At 38.9% G+C, this 16524-nt stretch overlaps 1 protein-coding gene across 5 annotated transcripts in view; it reads left to right on the top strand.

Moving 5' to 3' along the window:
- Positions 1-16524, top strand: part of mboat1 (membrane bound O-acyltransferase domain containing 1) — a 182523-nt gene that overhangs the window by 26773 nt on the left and 139226 nt on the right. For 4 of the 5 annotated variants that reach the window (XR_007936554.1, XM_028817644.2, XM_051935506.1 and 1 more), the window contains exons 2-4: positions 2981-3126; positions 5119-5196; positions 7858-7953. Coding sequence is in view for 4 of the 5 variants with exons in the window: in XM_028817644.2 (XP_028673477.2) it covers positions 2981-3126; positions 5119-5196; positions 7858-7953 (320 nt within the window). In the remaining variant the exon portion in view is untranslated. The remainder of the gene's footprint in view (positions 1-2980; positions 3127-5118; positions 5197-7857; positions 7954-16524) is intronic. The other variant, XM_051935504.1, reaches the window with a different exon arrangement.

Raw genomic sequence — 16524 nt, 5'->3', positions numbered from 1 at the left:
ACAAGTCACAATGTCAATAACATTCCTATTCTTATTACTTTGTCTTTATTGTTTGAGAAGATGAGATCCAGACAGACATAACCACATGCTGTGCGTGAAACAAATGGTGAAAATAATAATTTGCCATGTGCATCATTTCAGTTTCCTTATTTGTATTTAAGAGTTTGTAAAGTAGGTGGCACGGTGGCGCAGTGGTAGCACTGCTGCCTCACAGTAAGGAGACCTGGGTTTTCTTCCCAGGTCCTCCCTGCGTGGAGTTTGCATGTTCTCCCCGTGTCTGCGTGGGTTTCCTCTGGGTGCTGTGGTTTCCTCCCACAGTCCAAAGACATGCAGGTTAGGAGCATTGGTGATCCTAAATTGTCCCTAGTGTGTGCTTGGGTGTGTGTATGTGTCCTGCGGTGGGCTGGTGCCCTGCCTGGGATTTGCTCCTGCCTTGCGCCCTGTGTTGGCTGGGATTGGCACCAGCAGACCTCCAGTGACCGTGTGTTAGGATATAGCGGGTTGGATAATGGATAGATGGATGGTTTGATGTTTGTAAAGTTAAAATAACCCATAATAACTCTGCCCCCTTTATTGCACAAATGTGTTATTTCAGTCATTCTAAACCTCTTGGGACCCAGTTTTACCTATTGGAGTTCACTGCAATTAGAATTTTGCAATAAAACTGAATAGGTGATCTGTCTTATTAAAATGAGTATAATTACAAATGGGAATAAATATCAAAAAAAAAAAAAAAATCACACAGTGCTTTTGTTCCCTTCGGACAGACCTTGGGTTAGGGGTTGGGGGGAATATACCATGATCAAGTCTGTACTTGATACGGCTTTTTTTTTCCTTTTTCTCATATGCTTGTAACCCAGCAACAGCCACTTGTGACCCAGTTGAAAGTTGAGAATCTTATTTAAATAATATCCTATTGCCCAAAATATCCGAATCTGATGACCTGTTATAAATGTCAATAAGCAAATCTTTGGCTTTCTTCTATGCTATGATAACCCACAGTGATTCTGATGTGTTCCCTTCTTCCATTGTTATTGACCATTAAATAGTTCAGATACGGTATTTTGCTGGGTGCACAGACTGCTTAAGAAATAGATTCTTAAAACAGGTGGCAGAGGACACAACACTCAAACATAAGAGAAAAAAAAAAACAATTTAACTTCAATTTTAATGCTGGTTTGACTTCTTGAAATAAAAAACTGTGAAAGTAACACATCTACATCATCAAACAATAGTTTCTGGTACAGAAGGAACAAAGCAAGTTTCCTTTCTAAGGCACATGTTTTGTCTCTGCAGCTATGACCAAGGATCCCCTAAACACTCCGCTGCTTTGGCTCCTGTGCTGTGGGAAAAAAAAAAGCAAAAGATAGATAGATAGATAGATAGATAGATACTTTATTAATCCCAATGGGAAATTCACATTCTTCAGCAGCAGCATACTGATACAATAAATAATATTAAATTAAAGATATTGGTGAAAAAAAACAGACAATAACTATGTATAATGTTAAATATTAACGTTTACCCCCCCTGGTGGAATTAAAGAGTCGCATAGTTTGGGGGAGGAACGATCTCCTCAATCTGTCTGTGGAGCAGGACAGTGACAGCAGTCTGTCGCTGAAGCTGCTCTTCTGTCTGGAGATGACATTATTTAGTGGATGCAGTGGATTCTCCATAATTGATAGGAGCCTGCTGAGCGCCCTTCGCTCTGCCACAGATGTTAAACTGTCCAGCTCCATGCCAACAATAGAGCCTGCCTTCCTCACCAGTTTGTCCAGGCGTGAGGCGTCTTTCCTCTTAATGCTGCCTCCCCAGCACACCACTGCGTAGAAGAGGGCGCTCGCCACAACTGTTTGATAGAACATCTGCAGCATCTTATTGCAGATGTTGAAGGAAGCCAGCCTTCTAAGGAAGTATAACCGGCTTTGTCCTTTCTTGCACAGCGCATCAGTATTGGCAGTCCAGTCTAATTTATCATCCAAGTTTTAAAAATACCTGCATGGGTCCTTAGTGTCAACCAAAACACAAAGTTTTAGGTGCAAATGTATTTTTTTAATGAACTGTTACACCTCAGAGCATAAAACTATCAGCAGCATCTTTTACAATCATAAGAATGACATCAGCACATCAATGTAAGTCTCAAGTTACTAGTCAGAGTATGTCTCAGTGAATCTCACTTGAAATTGAAATTCTGGAAATTACTAGTGCTCCATTTGCAGTCTTGTTTTCTACTTTCTCTCTGTATGGGTACATTTCAAAATAGCCATTTTCTACAGGTTAAGTAGTGATTTATACTTTCATATATTTGTGCATATGCAATCTAAATCTATGCATTAAAATGTAAATATAACAAAAAAAATACTTTACTAACCAATTAAATATAAATTACAATGAGGCACTCATTATTCTTATTAATTTCTGAAACTATACATGTAGTGGTAATATTGTATAATTGTGACAGATCGTGATTTTACCTGAAATATATACTTTTTTTAAAAATCTAATACTGTAGGATATTTATTGATACATAGTGTTATTCTTTTTTTGCTATTGTTTTGTTTAGTAATATGTTTCTGGCAAACAGTATCATTGTACCATTTGCTGTATTTTTAAAGATTCTGCACCAACAGAATTTAACCAGTGCATTTTGTTGTGTCCTAAGGTATCTTAAGAATAAAGCAAGACTGAATTACATTGAAAATATGTAAAACACTGGATCTACTTGCAGCTTCACCCCACGCCACCAGCTTATACTTATGCTTAATAAGTACAGTATATTTTTCAAAAGACAGTATTGACCCAATAGATCTCTAAACCTGATTAAAGATTATTTAGTTTTAACACTATACAATTATTCATGCTAAAGCGTTTCTGGAATTTAGCCTATATGCCTGTTTTGCCTCCAAGATTTCTAATTTAATACTAGACAAGCAACCTTGTTTACCAGTTCATAAAGGAAAAATTTTGGACTTTTTTTTAGGTGAATTTTGTGGTCTGTCAGCTGTTTGCCCTCATGTCAGCTTTTTGGTTTCGTTGCTACCTGAGCCCAAACAAAGATAGAAAAAATATCCGGCATGTGGTTGCTACTACACTGGGAACTCTGTTTGGCATTTTCTGCTTTGGATGGTAAGTTTTGCTATTAGAGTCTTATAAAATATTATAAGATTTTTATTGCATTTATAAACTTTTGTTAAAGAGTGCAATGTAGTCCAGTACAATGACATTTTATTTTTGTAGCATTAGGTTATTGTGCATGTTCCATTAACACTAGGATTATCAGAGCCTACGAGAAAACTCGTAAATCTGGCCCACCTTAAATCCTATCTCACCTCTCCATCCTCCTGGTTTGCTACACTGCCACGGAGCAGGGAAGCTCAACCCTGCTGTGGCTCATGGACACCACCAGGGGGCATGTGGAGAACAGCTGAGCCCTCTTGTGCAGGGCTGCCGTCTCACCCGGAAGTGCTGTCGGAAGCTGATCATGGAACAGCTAGAGCACTGTGTATATATAGTAGCCCCAACGTGAGCACCCCGGCCACTGGGGAAGGAACCCAAGTCTCGGTCCTGCTGGAGCCTGAGGTAGCTGGGGATCTGAGGGCTACTTGACCAGAAATTAAGGAGCTGCATTTGCTGGTAGGGCGACTCCCCTGTTGTGGGGTCCGAATGGGAGAAGCAGGGGAGCTGCCAGTAGAACAACACACCTGGCTTTAGTTTTAAAAGAAAGACTGCCTCCAGCCATTGCTTTTAACCTCGTTGTTTTAAGAATTTTTCTTTCTATTGTGTTTTTAACCTCCACAGTTCACTTGTTTTTATGGATTATTTATTTAATGATTTATTTGAAGATTTCTGGGACACAACGCTATTTTTTTGAACACTGTTTTGATTTTGTTGTTTTTTTAATAAAAGCACTTTGCACTTTTTGCACCATCCCCTTGCTTTGTTGTCTTACTGTCCAGCTCATCGGTGACATTACCAACGGTGTTGGTTTCGAGGGCTCCAAGAAGTAAGATGGGAGCATGGAGCAGAACCCGCATTGTCACAGTGTTATGGCTAAAACCCAAAGTTTGGCCAGTTCCCGAATTGGCCGGCCATTTCGCATTTTGGCCGAGAGGTGTGGCCAAAGTCCGAATTACTAGAAATGACCAGTGTATATGCTACTTTGGCCGGCCATTTCACAAAGTGGTGAGAACTCCCTGGCCAAAATTCAATGTGCTGATGTAAGACTGTTCGCTCAAGGTGCAAAGATGCTTAAAAATTTCAGATGCAGATTCAGAAGCGAGGTTTCCATTCTGCACGAGAAACTGCAGGTCTTGTTCAGAAAGCGGAAGCCACTTGAGACGGCCTTCCCCTCGCCCAAACACTAACCTTAAGGTCAATAAAATAAGTCCCTGATGTTAAGTCACTATTTTAGGGCTAAAATGATAACAGAAATGAGAAACCTACTTATATACCTAATCTTAATTATTTTGAAACAACCAAGTGGCGTCCGCTTTCTGAACAAGAGCCGCCAAGGCTTCACTCGATGCAATTGCACTACTAAGTTCGCAACAAATCGCAGCTCATGCCTGTTTTCCTACTGACTTTCTCTTCAAAGCTTAAATCTTGTTACATTTCTAATCATTGCAAAATTCTAAACCATTTCAAAATGTTTCTGAACCATTTCAAAACGGTGAGAAAACTGTATGCCTATCCCATTTCTTAGCTGAAAATGGGTCTTTTAAGTCCCTGAGTACTGGGACCTGTTCTAAATAACAACTGACTCAATTATCACACTGTATCTCAGTTATAGCAAGAAAGTTTTATCTCTTACTAACTTATAGGAGGAAAAGACTATATCATTGTCTATGAATGTGGAAGAAATTTATATTCTATTCAAATTAGGCAAACATTAATATGAGTTTAACTCAAAACTTTAACTTTCTAAGATTGGCTCTTACAGAATATAAATGCTCTCCAAGAGCTTGAAATATTCAAACTTCAATACAACTATGTCTGAAAGACTGTTCAAAAATTTAAGGTTGAGTACCAATTATTTTTTAATTACTGATTGTTTTTTTTACATTTATTACAAATATCCTAAACTAAATTCATTGAGTTTTTTCCCCTCATCTTTTTTAGGTATTCATTGCATTTTTTTATTTTGGTCTCTGTCTGTTATGTAATCATGGTGAAGGCCGGAGTAGACAACATACACAGGTAATCATTTCCTCTATCATGGTGTTCTAAATGACAAGTTTTATTCCACAGTTACAAAGTGTTTAATTAGTATTTTGATATATCAAAACATGCAGAATTTGTCACTTTTGTATAACAAGAAAACAATCATAATGGAACTATCTGATCCTTATACTAGATAGTTTGGTTTGTCCCTAACTAATGTAATGACAATTTATTTTTTGTAGTTGAAAATTCCAGTGCTAGGATGTCAGACATAGCATGACACAATTACGCCTTGCTGTTATAAGCAATGCGGTCAAAGCCTTGAAAAACAAGCCTGAAACAGTGGCTCATGACATCAGTTTCATAATACTAAAAATACTAAAGCAATAATTCTAAAAGCCTTCTTTTATTTCAATAATTAAAAAAACAGGAAAATTCTCAGTATATTAAGAGTATTTAGTAATGCCATATAAACTGGCTAAATATTGCCTAGGCCTTCTAGTTGACTGCATATTATATGTTTAGAAATGTTCTTGGGTCTATGTTTACATTATATTGATTATGCATTAATATTCAGCAAAGATTCTCTCTTGCGTTTGTCACATCAGAGAAGTATTTTCTTGTTTACAAATATTTGCTTATTTATAAAGTTAGAGAAATGAATGTTCCATAAATGCTCGTATTTTGTTTCTATAGTATCACTTTATGCAAAAAGACTAATGTAGAGCTGATACAAGTTTGGCCATTCCACCCTCTGTCAAGCAGGTTCAGTGATTAATGGAGTTTGCAAACTATTGTTGTAGATATTATGATGGCAACAGGGGCACCAGTGAGCCCCAAACACGACCACATCAAATAAATGATGATTTATTACACAATACCTTACGGTACAGCATAAAACATACGTTATCTCTCTTCCACTTTCACTCCTTTCACTACCGTGCTGCCCCCCTCCAGCCGGGAGATGCTCTTCATCCTCCCAGCTACAACTTGCCTGGACAAGGGAGTGCGGTCCCTTTTATTGAGGACCCAGGAGTACTCCTGGTGCCAGGGTTTCTGTCCGTTAGAAGTACTTCCAGGTCAAATGGAAGTCCCACATAATAGGAAGTGTATCTTCCTGCAGCACACTCTTCAGGCACCTACAGACCTCAGCAGGGCTGTACTACCAGACTTCAACTCCCAGCATTCCGTGCTTGTTTGCAAATGGGTGCAGATATGGAGGGCTGCTGTCATCTACCGCCTGGGGGGAATAAACACCCCTCAGACAGTCCTTCCCTGTCCTTTTCTTCTTTTATCCCGGCCTGGGAAGGTGTCGTAAATACCGCTCTTCGGGATGCCTGTCCATCTGCTTGGGTGTCTTACCCAGGTAAGGGAACTCCTCTTTTGACTGAGATGTCTGTCAATCCACTTGGCTCGGCTAAGTCACCTTTCTCTTTCCCTGTCGGGATGCCTGATCATCCACTTGTGGCCTTCTGCCCAGGTAAGAAACCTTCCCGTCTCCTGGTAGAGATGCCCATCTAACCCATGTGGAACTTGCAATAGATACTGTAAAGAATTTCAGCCCAGTAATTGCATTAACCTCCTCTTTGACTAAGAAAACCCCTAGAAAATGTTCTCAAACTCAAGAGGCCTGGGAGTCTTTTGATAAAATCTAACTGGAGATTTAAAAGACATGACACACTTGTGGATAACTCCAAAGCAGATTGAGAACGTGATGGCAAGATTATGTATTCATAATAACAATCATTAACTAATGTCTCAAACTTTAAGTTGAAATGTAGATTGTATTTTGATGTATGGAAGTACTGTACATGTGGAACTGCTTTTCCAGGTCAGTTTTGAAAATATGAAGGTAATTTGTTAGATAATAACTAAATGTGAATACACACTTCTTCTTAATGTCTTACCTGATAGTAAGCACCCAAGAAGAAACCACCAAAAAATAAAAAAAAATTCTATCCTTTTCTTAGTTAATGTGTCTACATTGCTAATATGTCAGTCAGTCAGTCATGCAACCCACTATATCCTAACACAGGGTCACGGGGGTCTGCTGTAGCCAATCCCAGCTAGCACAGGGAGGAACAAACCTCAGGCAGGGCGCCAGCCCACCGCAGAACACACACACACACACACACACGGGCCAATTTAGAATCGCCAATCCACCTAACCTGCACGTCTTTGGACTGTGGGAGGAAACCGGAGCACCCGGAGGAAACCCTCACAGACACGGGGAGAACATGCAAACTCCACGCAGGGAGGACCCGGGAAGCAAACCCGGGTCTCCTTACTGTGAGGCAGCTGCGCTACCACTGTGCCACCGTACCACCCTTGCTCATATGTTTCTCTCTAAATTTTAGCTCTTACTTCTATCATTTTCTGCTTTATAGAACATTCTGTTTTGGATCACTAAAATTCCATAGAAACTCTTGCTGCTCATAATCAAACACTCCAACGTTAACAGCCCCTATTATTCACTCTTAGTTTGTCTATAAGGTGACAGGTGTCTGAAAAACCATAGTATATACCCATCAGGCTTTTTGGGGTATATTTTGTTGCCAAAATCAAAATGTTACTTTGTAATGTTATGATTATAATAAAAACTGACTTTGGTCTCTTGTAAGTCACTTTAATAATGACTATAATTCATGCAAAATGTATTTTTTGGGAAAATCCCTAATATAATGTTTTTATTTATAGGTTTTCACTGGTAACTGCATTGGGATACCTATCAATCTGTCAAATAAGCAGAGTGTACATATTTGATTATGGACTTTTGTCTACCGATTTTTCAGGGTGAGTAATGTCTGGTATTCATGTCTTAAGGAAACTGGACAACACTGGTAAACATCAAGAGAAAAAATCACATTATTGAAACAAAAGGAAACATTTGAAAATAAGACAATCATTCACAGTTTAACAAGTTAAGGGTGTTGCAGTATAATGATCAGGACATCTGCCTCAATGTAAGTTTTGAGATCCGTTGTAACAATGCTAATATGACTTGGGTTACAAAGCTGCAATTACCCTCAACACTAAAAAGGCAAAATTGTTTTTAAATTTTTAAAATATTCAAGTACACAACATTTATCATTTAAGTTTAATTAGGGATTTGCATGTATGATAAATTACTTTTTTAACAGTATAATTTGAAATTATATAGTGAGTAAATTGTTGGTTTTATTTAGAAAGTATTGTTACAATGTCCTGCCTGTTCTATTGTTAACTTAAAATGATTGTACTAAAGTAGTACTTGATGCAATAATCCAGGGGTAGGCAACGTCGGTCCTGGAGTGCCACAGTATGTGCAGGTTTTTGTTCCAACCCAGTTCCTTAACGAGAACTCAATTATTGCTGATGAAGCACATATTGCTTAAGTGACATTTTAATGGTTCATTTTAGTGGTCTCGCTTGTTAAGGTTCTCCATCCTTAATTGCTTATTTCAATCTTAAACTGCTGCATTCAGTGTTTTAATTGCTCCTTATTAGCAATAAGATGTAAAAGACAAAGCAGCCAGCAGTTCTCCAGCTAGCTTTTTTCCAATTACATCTGTGTGTGTTCATCATGCACGGTTTGATTTAATAAAACACTTAATAGAAAAATGTGACAGACTGAAAATGATCTGTTTTAGGCTTCAAATCATTTGGATGATATCCTTGGAAAGGAAAAAAATCTACGATATAAAAGCCTTACATTGCACAGACTAACAAGCCATAAAATTAAATAAGGTCTGAGATTGGCAATGATTGGTTTCTAATTAAGCAATTGGGTTGAATGAAAACCTGTAGCCACTGCGGCTCACCAGGACCGACATTGCCTACCCCTGTTTTACATCTTATTGCTAATAAGGAGCAATTAAAACACTGAATGCAGCAGTTTAAGATTGAAATAAGCAATTAAGGTTGGAGAACCTTAACAAGCGAGACCACTAAAATGAAGCATTAAAATGTCACTTAAGCAATATGTGCTTCATCAGCAATAATTGAGTTCTCATTAAGGAACTGGGTTGGAACAAAAACCTGCACATACTGTGGCACTCCAGGACAGACGTTGCCTACCCCTGCAATAATCTCTTAAAAATACTCCAAAAAACTAACAACCTAGCACTGACTGTTAGGGCACACATCACTGCCATAAACTGAAATTACATACTTGTCAAACCTTTTAATCTAATGTGACTAAATAATTCCACCAATGAAAAATTATTACAAATGAAATATATTTAACTAGTTAGGAATGAATACTAAAGAGTACAAAAGGTAAATACCAATGAAGAAAGTTACCCTGACTAAGGGTTCAGTTCCTAATTGGAATAAAATACAAGATATAAATCTAAAAATAAACAAATTAAGGAATAGAAAGAAAACAAGTAAGGGATAAAAACAATAAAAGATGAACTGATCCAAATGACAAATACTAATGACTTGAAAAACAAAACCATAAATTGAACAGTGTCTGTCTGACACTGTAGATGGTGTGTATGTGTTTAATAGATCTCACTTGTACATTAGCACAATAAACTGACTGCTTAAACACAGCACAACACACAATCTGAGATAGCTCCTATAATGAAAACATAACATTTCAAATCATAAACATTTTGTTTCTTCACAGTCTTTGTATGTTCACCCACTTTTCTAGCTCTGCTTTTTTACCCAAGGTCTAGAAATCCTTTTGCTTTGAAGATAACATACTCGGCTTCAACAATTGCCACCTCTGGATAATTTGGGCCCAAATTCCAGTCAGATTTGAGAACAGATACTGAAAAAGTAATAATCACGCAACAAACAAATCATTTAGTTCAGTTCATTAGGTACAGATTCATTAAATAAACTTTTAAAGTATATGTTTATTTCTAAAGCCATTGTTGTTTTTTTTATAACTTGACATCAACAGTTTATACTGGCCAACAGGTCTTTAATCTGGCACATGACTGGATTTCCTGTTATTATAAACACTTATTCCAAACTCCTAATATTTGAAGTAGGCGGTATAAAGGCTGTCCATTTCATTTAGTAGCAAAACTCACTACTAGCTGTGACTGTCATAGCTGGTTTTTTATATCTAGCTAGGGTTTGATCATAAATCCCCTCAGTGGGCAATTATTTAATTATTTTTTTGAGACTTATGTGTGTTGGGACTTCAGTTTCATGATAGTTTTTGTACTCTAATTTCATAGGGTTATATAAGTTGTGACACATGAGTCACTGTCCTGCACCAAGAGAAGATGCTAAGTTGAACGGCTCTAAGAAAACCAACTTTATTCCAATCAAAACAGGAACAGTAAGGGTATTTCTTCAAATGGGAGCTACCACTTCAGTGCACACAGCAAACTAGCAGGGAAGGGGCTAGGGCATTGGATGGGTTATAATTTTCACCTCATCACCCATCGGGTGACACACGTGTTATGTGGGTATTCTGTTAACTTGCAGTTTCCTTGGTGGTGCTACAAACCTGCAGTTGCCTCTATGATGGGCAAGCAACCCTTGACAGATGCGTCAATTGCGTTTTCGGCATGCAGCACCATTGGGGAGGGTCTCAAAAAAGCTTAAAAATCTCACAAAGTAAAAGTAAAGGAGAAGTCATTCATCTTTCTATTACAGGTCATCAGCTCTGCAGGAAAAGTATTGGGGTGACATTATGCAGTGCCACATATCAATTTAGGGTGGAATTACCTTTAAACAAGCTTTGAAGTTGACTGCTAAGGACATGTATGTGTCTCACAATTCCCCCCCCAGCCCCCGGCTCACCTGCCTAGACACATCGGGTTGGGTAGCCAGAACCAAGAGGTCATATACCAGAAATGGAGTATTGGCATTAGCATGGAGGGACACTTACCGATGTTGAACCTTGAATTTGTATTTGGATGAAGATCCTAGGACCATCTCATAACCCGCATATTTGACTCTATGTATAAAACCATCCACTGTAAAGGTGTGTGGTCAGTAACAAGAGTGAACTCATGGCTGAAAAGGTAGTACCTTAGCTTTTGGATGGCCTGTTTATTAGCCAGATCTTCCTGTTCCACTGCTTCATACTTGGCAAACCTCTGGCTGCACCAGGTGCTCAAAGAAATCTACCTTATTACTTTGATCACTCTAGACATTAAGACAAAGCATAGAAAGTTAAAAGCAGCATAATATTTATTACAGGAATAATAATAATACCAGTGGAACAAAGAATAATAGAAAATAGAACTGATAGAAAAGTCTGGATATATGTATAGTCTTTAGAAAAAGCTTGCGAAAAAGTAAAGATGACAAGGATGAATGTTGCAGGCGGCTTGTGATCTAGCACTCGAAGTTGTTCATGATGCTTTTCTGATGACCAGATGGAAATGGCTGCATGTTGCTGGCGCCCTCTTCTGACGTCTTCTTTCCTTCTTCTTCCTCCCTCCTTCCTTGCTATATCGCTCCTCAGATGCGGTATATTTATTCTAAAATTCTACCGGGTGGTTTTGCAATATGTGATTGTTAGATATTCTGATTGGCTGGCTTTCACTATGATAAATGAATTCACTGTTCATTTTCCCAAACAATAAAACTTTTTTATGTTCTCTGAGGTGTTGCTATGTCTTCGTTTCCCAGGCTGTAAAATAATTAGATATCCATCCTTTCTCAGGTTATAAAGTAATTGATAGCCTGAGCCACCAGCATGTCTTCCTTTCTTTGTTGGAACAGCTGGTTTAAAAGTGAGGTATAACTGGGAAGAAGACATGCTTTCATTTGTCCCGAATGTAGCTAAAGATAGTTAAAATTGTTTAGGTGAAAGATAGTGTCACACATGTGTGAGTAGGAGACAGCTAAAGGGCCTGAGTAAATGTAAAACTGTCTTGAACAAAATATAATGGAAATATAACCCAAAATGTACAGATTTTATACACCACAACACTCCACCCCTGTTTTGGTTAGACAAACTAAAAACTGTGAGTCCTTCAAACCCTTGGCCATCCGGGTTGGTAGTGTGTTCTCATGCCCTTCCAGTCGCCTCGTACTGCCCAAATACTCGGTCCCTCAAGCAGATTTGGCTCACCAAGGACATTTGAAGTACTTCACAGCTCCTACAATTAGAAAGAAAAATGTGTCAGCAGATGTAGTTCTTATACTAGGATCCCATCAGATATAGTATACTGCAAACATTGCCATTGCCTTTTCATAATGATTCCATAAGCATTCTGAATCCTTGGCTAGTTGACTCTAGTAACTCCTGGTATGTTCTGTTATTTCTGCAGCTGTTGTCTTTATTTCTTCAAGTGACAGAGATGCTGTATGCAAGATGGAAGCTGGATTGCCTAAATCTTAAACACTGATTCCAAGTTCAAGTGGTGTGTCAATTCCAAATTAGTGTTTGCCACATTACTATTGTGAGAAGAAAACTCTCCAGACATTATAAAGATTTGGGGCAGCCACCTGTATATTATATCCCGGCTGCAAAAGTTTCAAATTATTGAACAGAGATGTTCACAAGACTGAGTCCAAAACAGAACTGAATACTTGGAGGTAAGATGGTGGAGGAAATGACATCATCAATGCCGGAGCCGGAAGTGACGTCATCAGAGGTGCCGGAATCTGGCAGGATTTCCCAGGAATGGTCTGCAAGGAACTGGGAGAGACAGTCAGCACACTCTGCCACCCCCTGGTCTGGTGTAGTATTACATTTACTCAGGCCCTTTAGCTGTCTCCTACTTGCACGTGTGTGACACTATCTTTCACCTAAACAATTTTAACTGTTTACTCCACCCCTGGACTCCTAAACACAAGTCCATCTATCTAAGCTACAATTGGAGCTGCTATAAAACAACAGAAATGTTTTTATAATGTCTTTGCATCTGATTACAAAAATGAATGGTCATAGGAAGGAACCCTATTCTCAAATGAGGCCTTCATCGCAACTATCAAATAAACCTATATCCTTTTCCTGCTCAATTCATTCAATCAGTAGAGAGGTCCAACTGCTACCAATTCTGGCCAGAATAAACTGGGACATCCTGTATGGGGCATGAAGTGTCTTCCCATCCAACAGATCGCCACTGAAAGCTGCACCCAACAGGCGGACACCCTCTCCTGTTCCCTACTTAAGCAGTAAAAATATTTTTAGATCCATTTCCATCTGACTTATTCCACTACTTGGTGTTTATATTAAATGCCTCCTACCAGTTCTTAGTGTCTTTCTCTAATGTGGTAACTTTCCCATTGAAAAACTAAAAATTAACTATGACCTACTACATTGTACACTATATTATATTTCCACAGTTTCATATAAATTCTCTATTATAAACTTTACAGTTCTGAACTCTGTTTTATACAATGTAGGATACCAGTTTGTCAAAAGGCCCAAAACCTCTCTAACCTTAGTTGTTCTAACACAATTTTGTTCTAGCTTTCTTTATCTTATTGTTTTTATAGTACACATTATTGGACCCAATTTACTCACTAAATAATTACATAACAAAACATCAAATCTAACATTTTAATTTAGAATTTGAAGCTGAAATGTATCTAATTATTTTAACTTAAATGTCCAGTTCCTTATGTTATATTCCTGGGTTTATGGTTCCCTCTGAGACATGCACTTCCCCCAGTTCCTTACTATGGTAGCCATAAAAGGCACACCAGGTGTGAGGTGGTTTGTGGCGTGGTGGTTAGCTCAGCTACAGTTAGCGTGAGACTAGCCTGGTGGAATCACAGAACTCGGTGCCATTTGCCACCCCTTCAAATGTAGCAAAGGTTATAGTGCACCTTGAGCCTAAATCTTTGGAGGATCACCAGAGGAATGTTAACTGCCTTCTTGCTGGAGCATCGCTTCCACAGTCACAGTCACTGTTTTGCAGCTCCCTGCAGTGTAGTGTCTTGCCTGTAAGTGACTAAGATTATTGTCCTTAGGGCATCCATCATTCCATTTATCCCCCTCTTTGTACTCACTTAGCACATGTAAGACGCTAGAGGTCGCTGTTGCCTCTTTCAACCCAACAGACAGACACTCTGCACACAGGGTAAAATCACCAAGAAGATCTTTAATGTTTTTTCTTCTCGATACAGTGCTCCAAAGCGCCTTTGCCACCATACACTAACAAAATAATAACCACTATTCACAAAGCTCCCCTCCACTCCCCCCACCAAGCTCTGTCCTGCTCCCTCCCAATTCCGGCTCACCAGGGGCCTCATGTATAACGACGTGCGTAGAACTCACACTATAACATGGCGTAAGCACAAAAGCGGGAATGTGTGTACGCACAGAAAAATCCAGATGCAGGAATCTGTGCGTACGCAAACTTTCATGTTCTTCCTCTACATAAATCCCGATCAGCGTGAAAAGTAACGGATATGCACACACCTTCTGTCCCGCCCCAACTCCTCCCAGAATTACGCATCTTTGAATATGCAAATCGATATAAATAGCCTTCTGTGAAAAGACAATGGGAAAAGCATGGGGAAAAATATAAGAATTTCAGCGAATACCAAGTGAAGGCAAAGGAAAAACGTACTATTTGTTGGTTTAAACAGTGGTATAATCAACAAAAGAAAGTTGATCGAGTGACATAGTGTTGGAGAAACTCGAAAGCTCAAGTTCACAAAGTCGCACAGTGCCCGAAATAAAAAAGAAGTTCTCACATATCCAAGTCAGCGTGAAAAGGCGACTCGTAGCGGACCGCCTGAGTGTCATATGAAAGCTTATTAGGGTACAGAGAAAAAAAAATAGGCACACAGTGGGAAAAAAGCACGAAATGTCAACTTTAATCTCGAAATTTCCACTTTAATCATGTAGTTTATTTTGTCATTAAAGTAGAACATCATAAACTTCATCTTAAAATCGTTTATTTTACTAGTTTCTCAAATCCCATCGTAACTAAAGTAGCAGGTTAAATGCTTTGTTCTGTGTTTGATCTTCTATGTGTGTGAATCACTACGTGCTTCCATTCTTTCTCTTTCTCCGACAGGACACAGAATCCATTACATTCGTGATATTACAGCTCTCTGAATAATTAAAATACTGAGATGTATACGTGATATTTTTTTCATGATGATAGGAATGAAAGCATGTTATTAAACATGGGAACACGGTGGCACAGTGATTGTTCATATCTCACGCAAGAGGCTTGCTGCGCCATGCGCGACCTTCGATGGAATAATTTATTACAGAAGTACTGTCTCTTTCAAACGTACTAACCTCCAATTCCTGTCCTTACTTTTCTTTCTCCAAATACCCAATCACCACACAATCAGCTCTGTAATAGACGTTAAGCCATCTGTAAGCTTAGAACGCCGATTCTTCAAAACTTTTAAGGAACATTGAAATATCTTCGTATTACGTGTTTAATTATTCTCTCCATCTATCCTTCCAGTGTCGTGTCAGCACCAGCAATAATACAGCGCAAGGCAGGAGCTATCCATGAACTAGCTAGCGCTGTGGCACCGTGTCCTCACATGTTTAATTATTAACAATACAGATTATTTAAATGAAGTTACAGTTTTATCTGTATACTATAAGCAACATATTTTGCTGCATTTCATCTTAAAAATGATATTGTCATCATAGGCGCTTTATAAAGTGGCGCAGGTTGTGCAATATTATAACTGTAGTGCAAGTTTACAGTGGGGTAATTGTATTTATAAGTACAGACAGTTCTACAAGGAGCACTTGATTGAGTGTGTTTATAGTTCTTGGGATGAAACTGTTTTTGAAACGCGAGGTCCGTACATGAAAGGCTTTGACGCGTTTTGCTGTGGCTGAGGAAGCGTGTGCTTGAAACTGTATACCGATAATTCTCTTTCCGATCAGCTGCTGCTGTGATTCCCCACTCAGATACAGTGATATAAATACTCCGAGTGGTGCAGTGAGAGTAATATGGAAAAAGATGATCCGCTGTGGCAACCCTTAACGGGAGCAGCTGAAAGAAGAAGCAGATATGAGAGTAAAAACGCTAAAGCAGTTATTGTATTTGGAATACTATGGCTGTTCCCTGGACCATTATATTTCTACAGGTTAATTACAATCAGATGCATTACGCTAATAAACAATATGCAGTTAATTTCAGTGTATTTATAAAGCCGAGTCAGGAATGTGGGTCTAAGAAAGAAAGGGTGACCACACAGGAACAATAGCACTGCTTTGACGCTGGGTGCCGCCAGTCTGCAAAACCGAGCGGAGAAATTGCGTACGCCAGGCTATGAGGTACTGTGGAAATGTGCGTGGCTTTACGCCAAGTTTAGGTTTTATAAATGGCGATTTGAGCGTGGAAATGTTCGTACGCAAGATTTCTGTGCGTACACACCGTTTATACATGAGGCCCCTGGTGAGTCTCCACCAGTCCTTTAAATAGTCTTTGACCCGGAAGTGCTTCTGTCCTTCTAGCCATGTGACTTGTC

The sequence above is a fragment of the Erpetoichthys calabaricus genome, chromosome 13 (genome assembly GCF_900747795.2).
Source record: "Erpetoichthys calabaricus chromosome 13, fErpCal1.3, whole genome shotgun sequence".
NCBI lineage: Eukaryota > Metazoa > Chordata > Cladistia > Polypteriformes > Polypteridae > Erpetoichthys > Erpetoichthys calabaricus.
The sequence above is the reverse complement of the archived record's forward strand: the minus strand, read 5'-3'. Positions and strand labels throughout refer to the sequence as shown.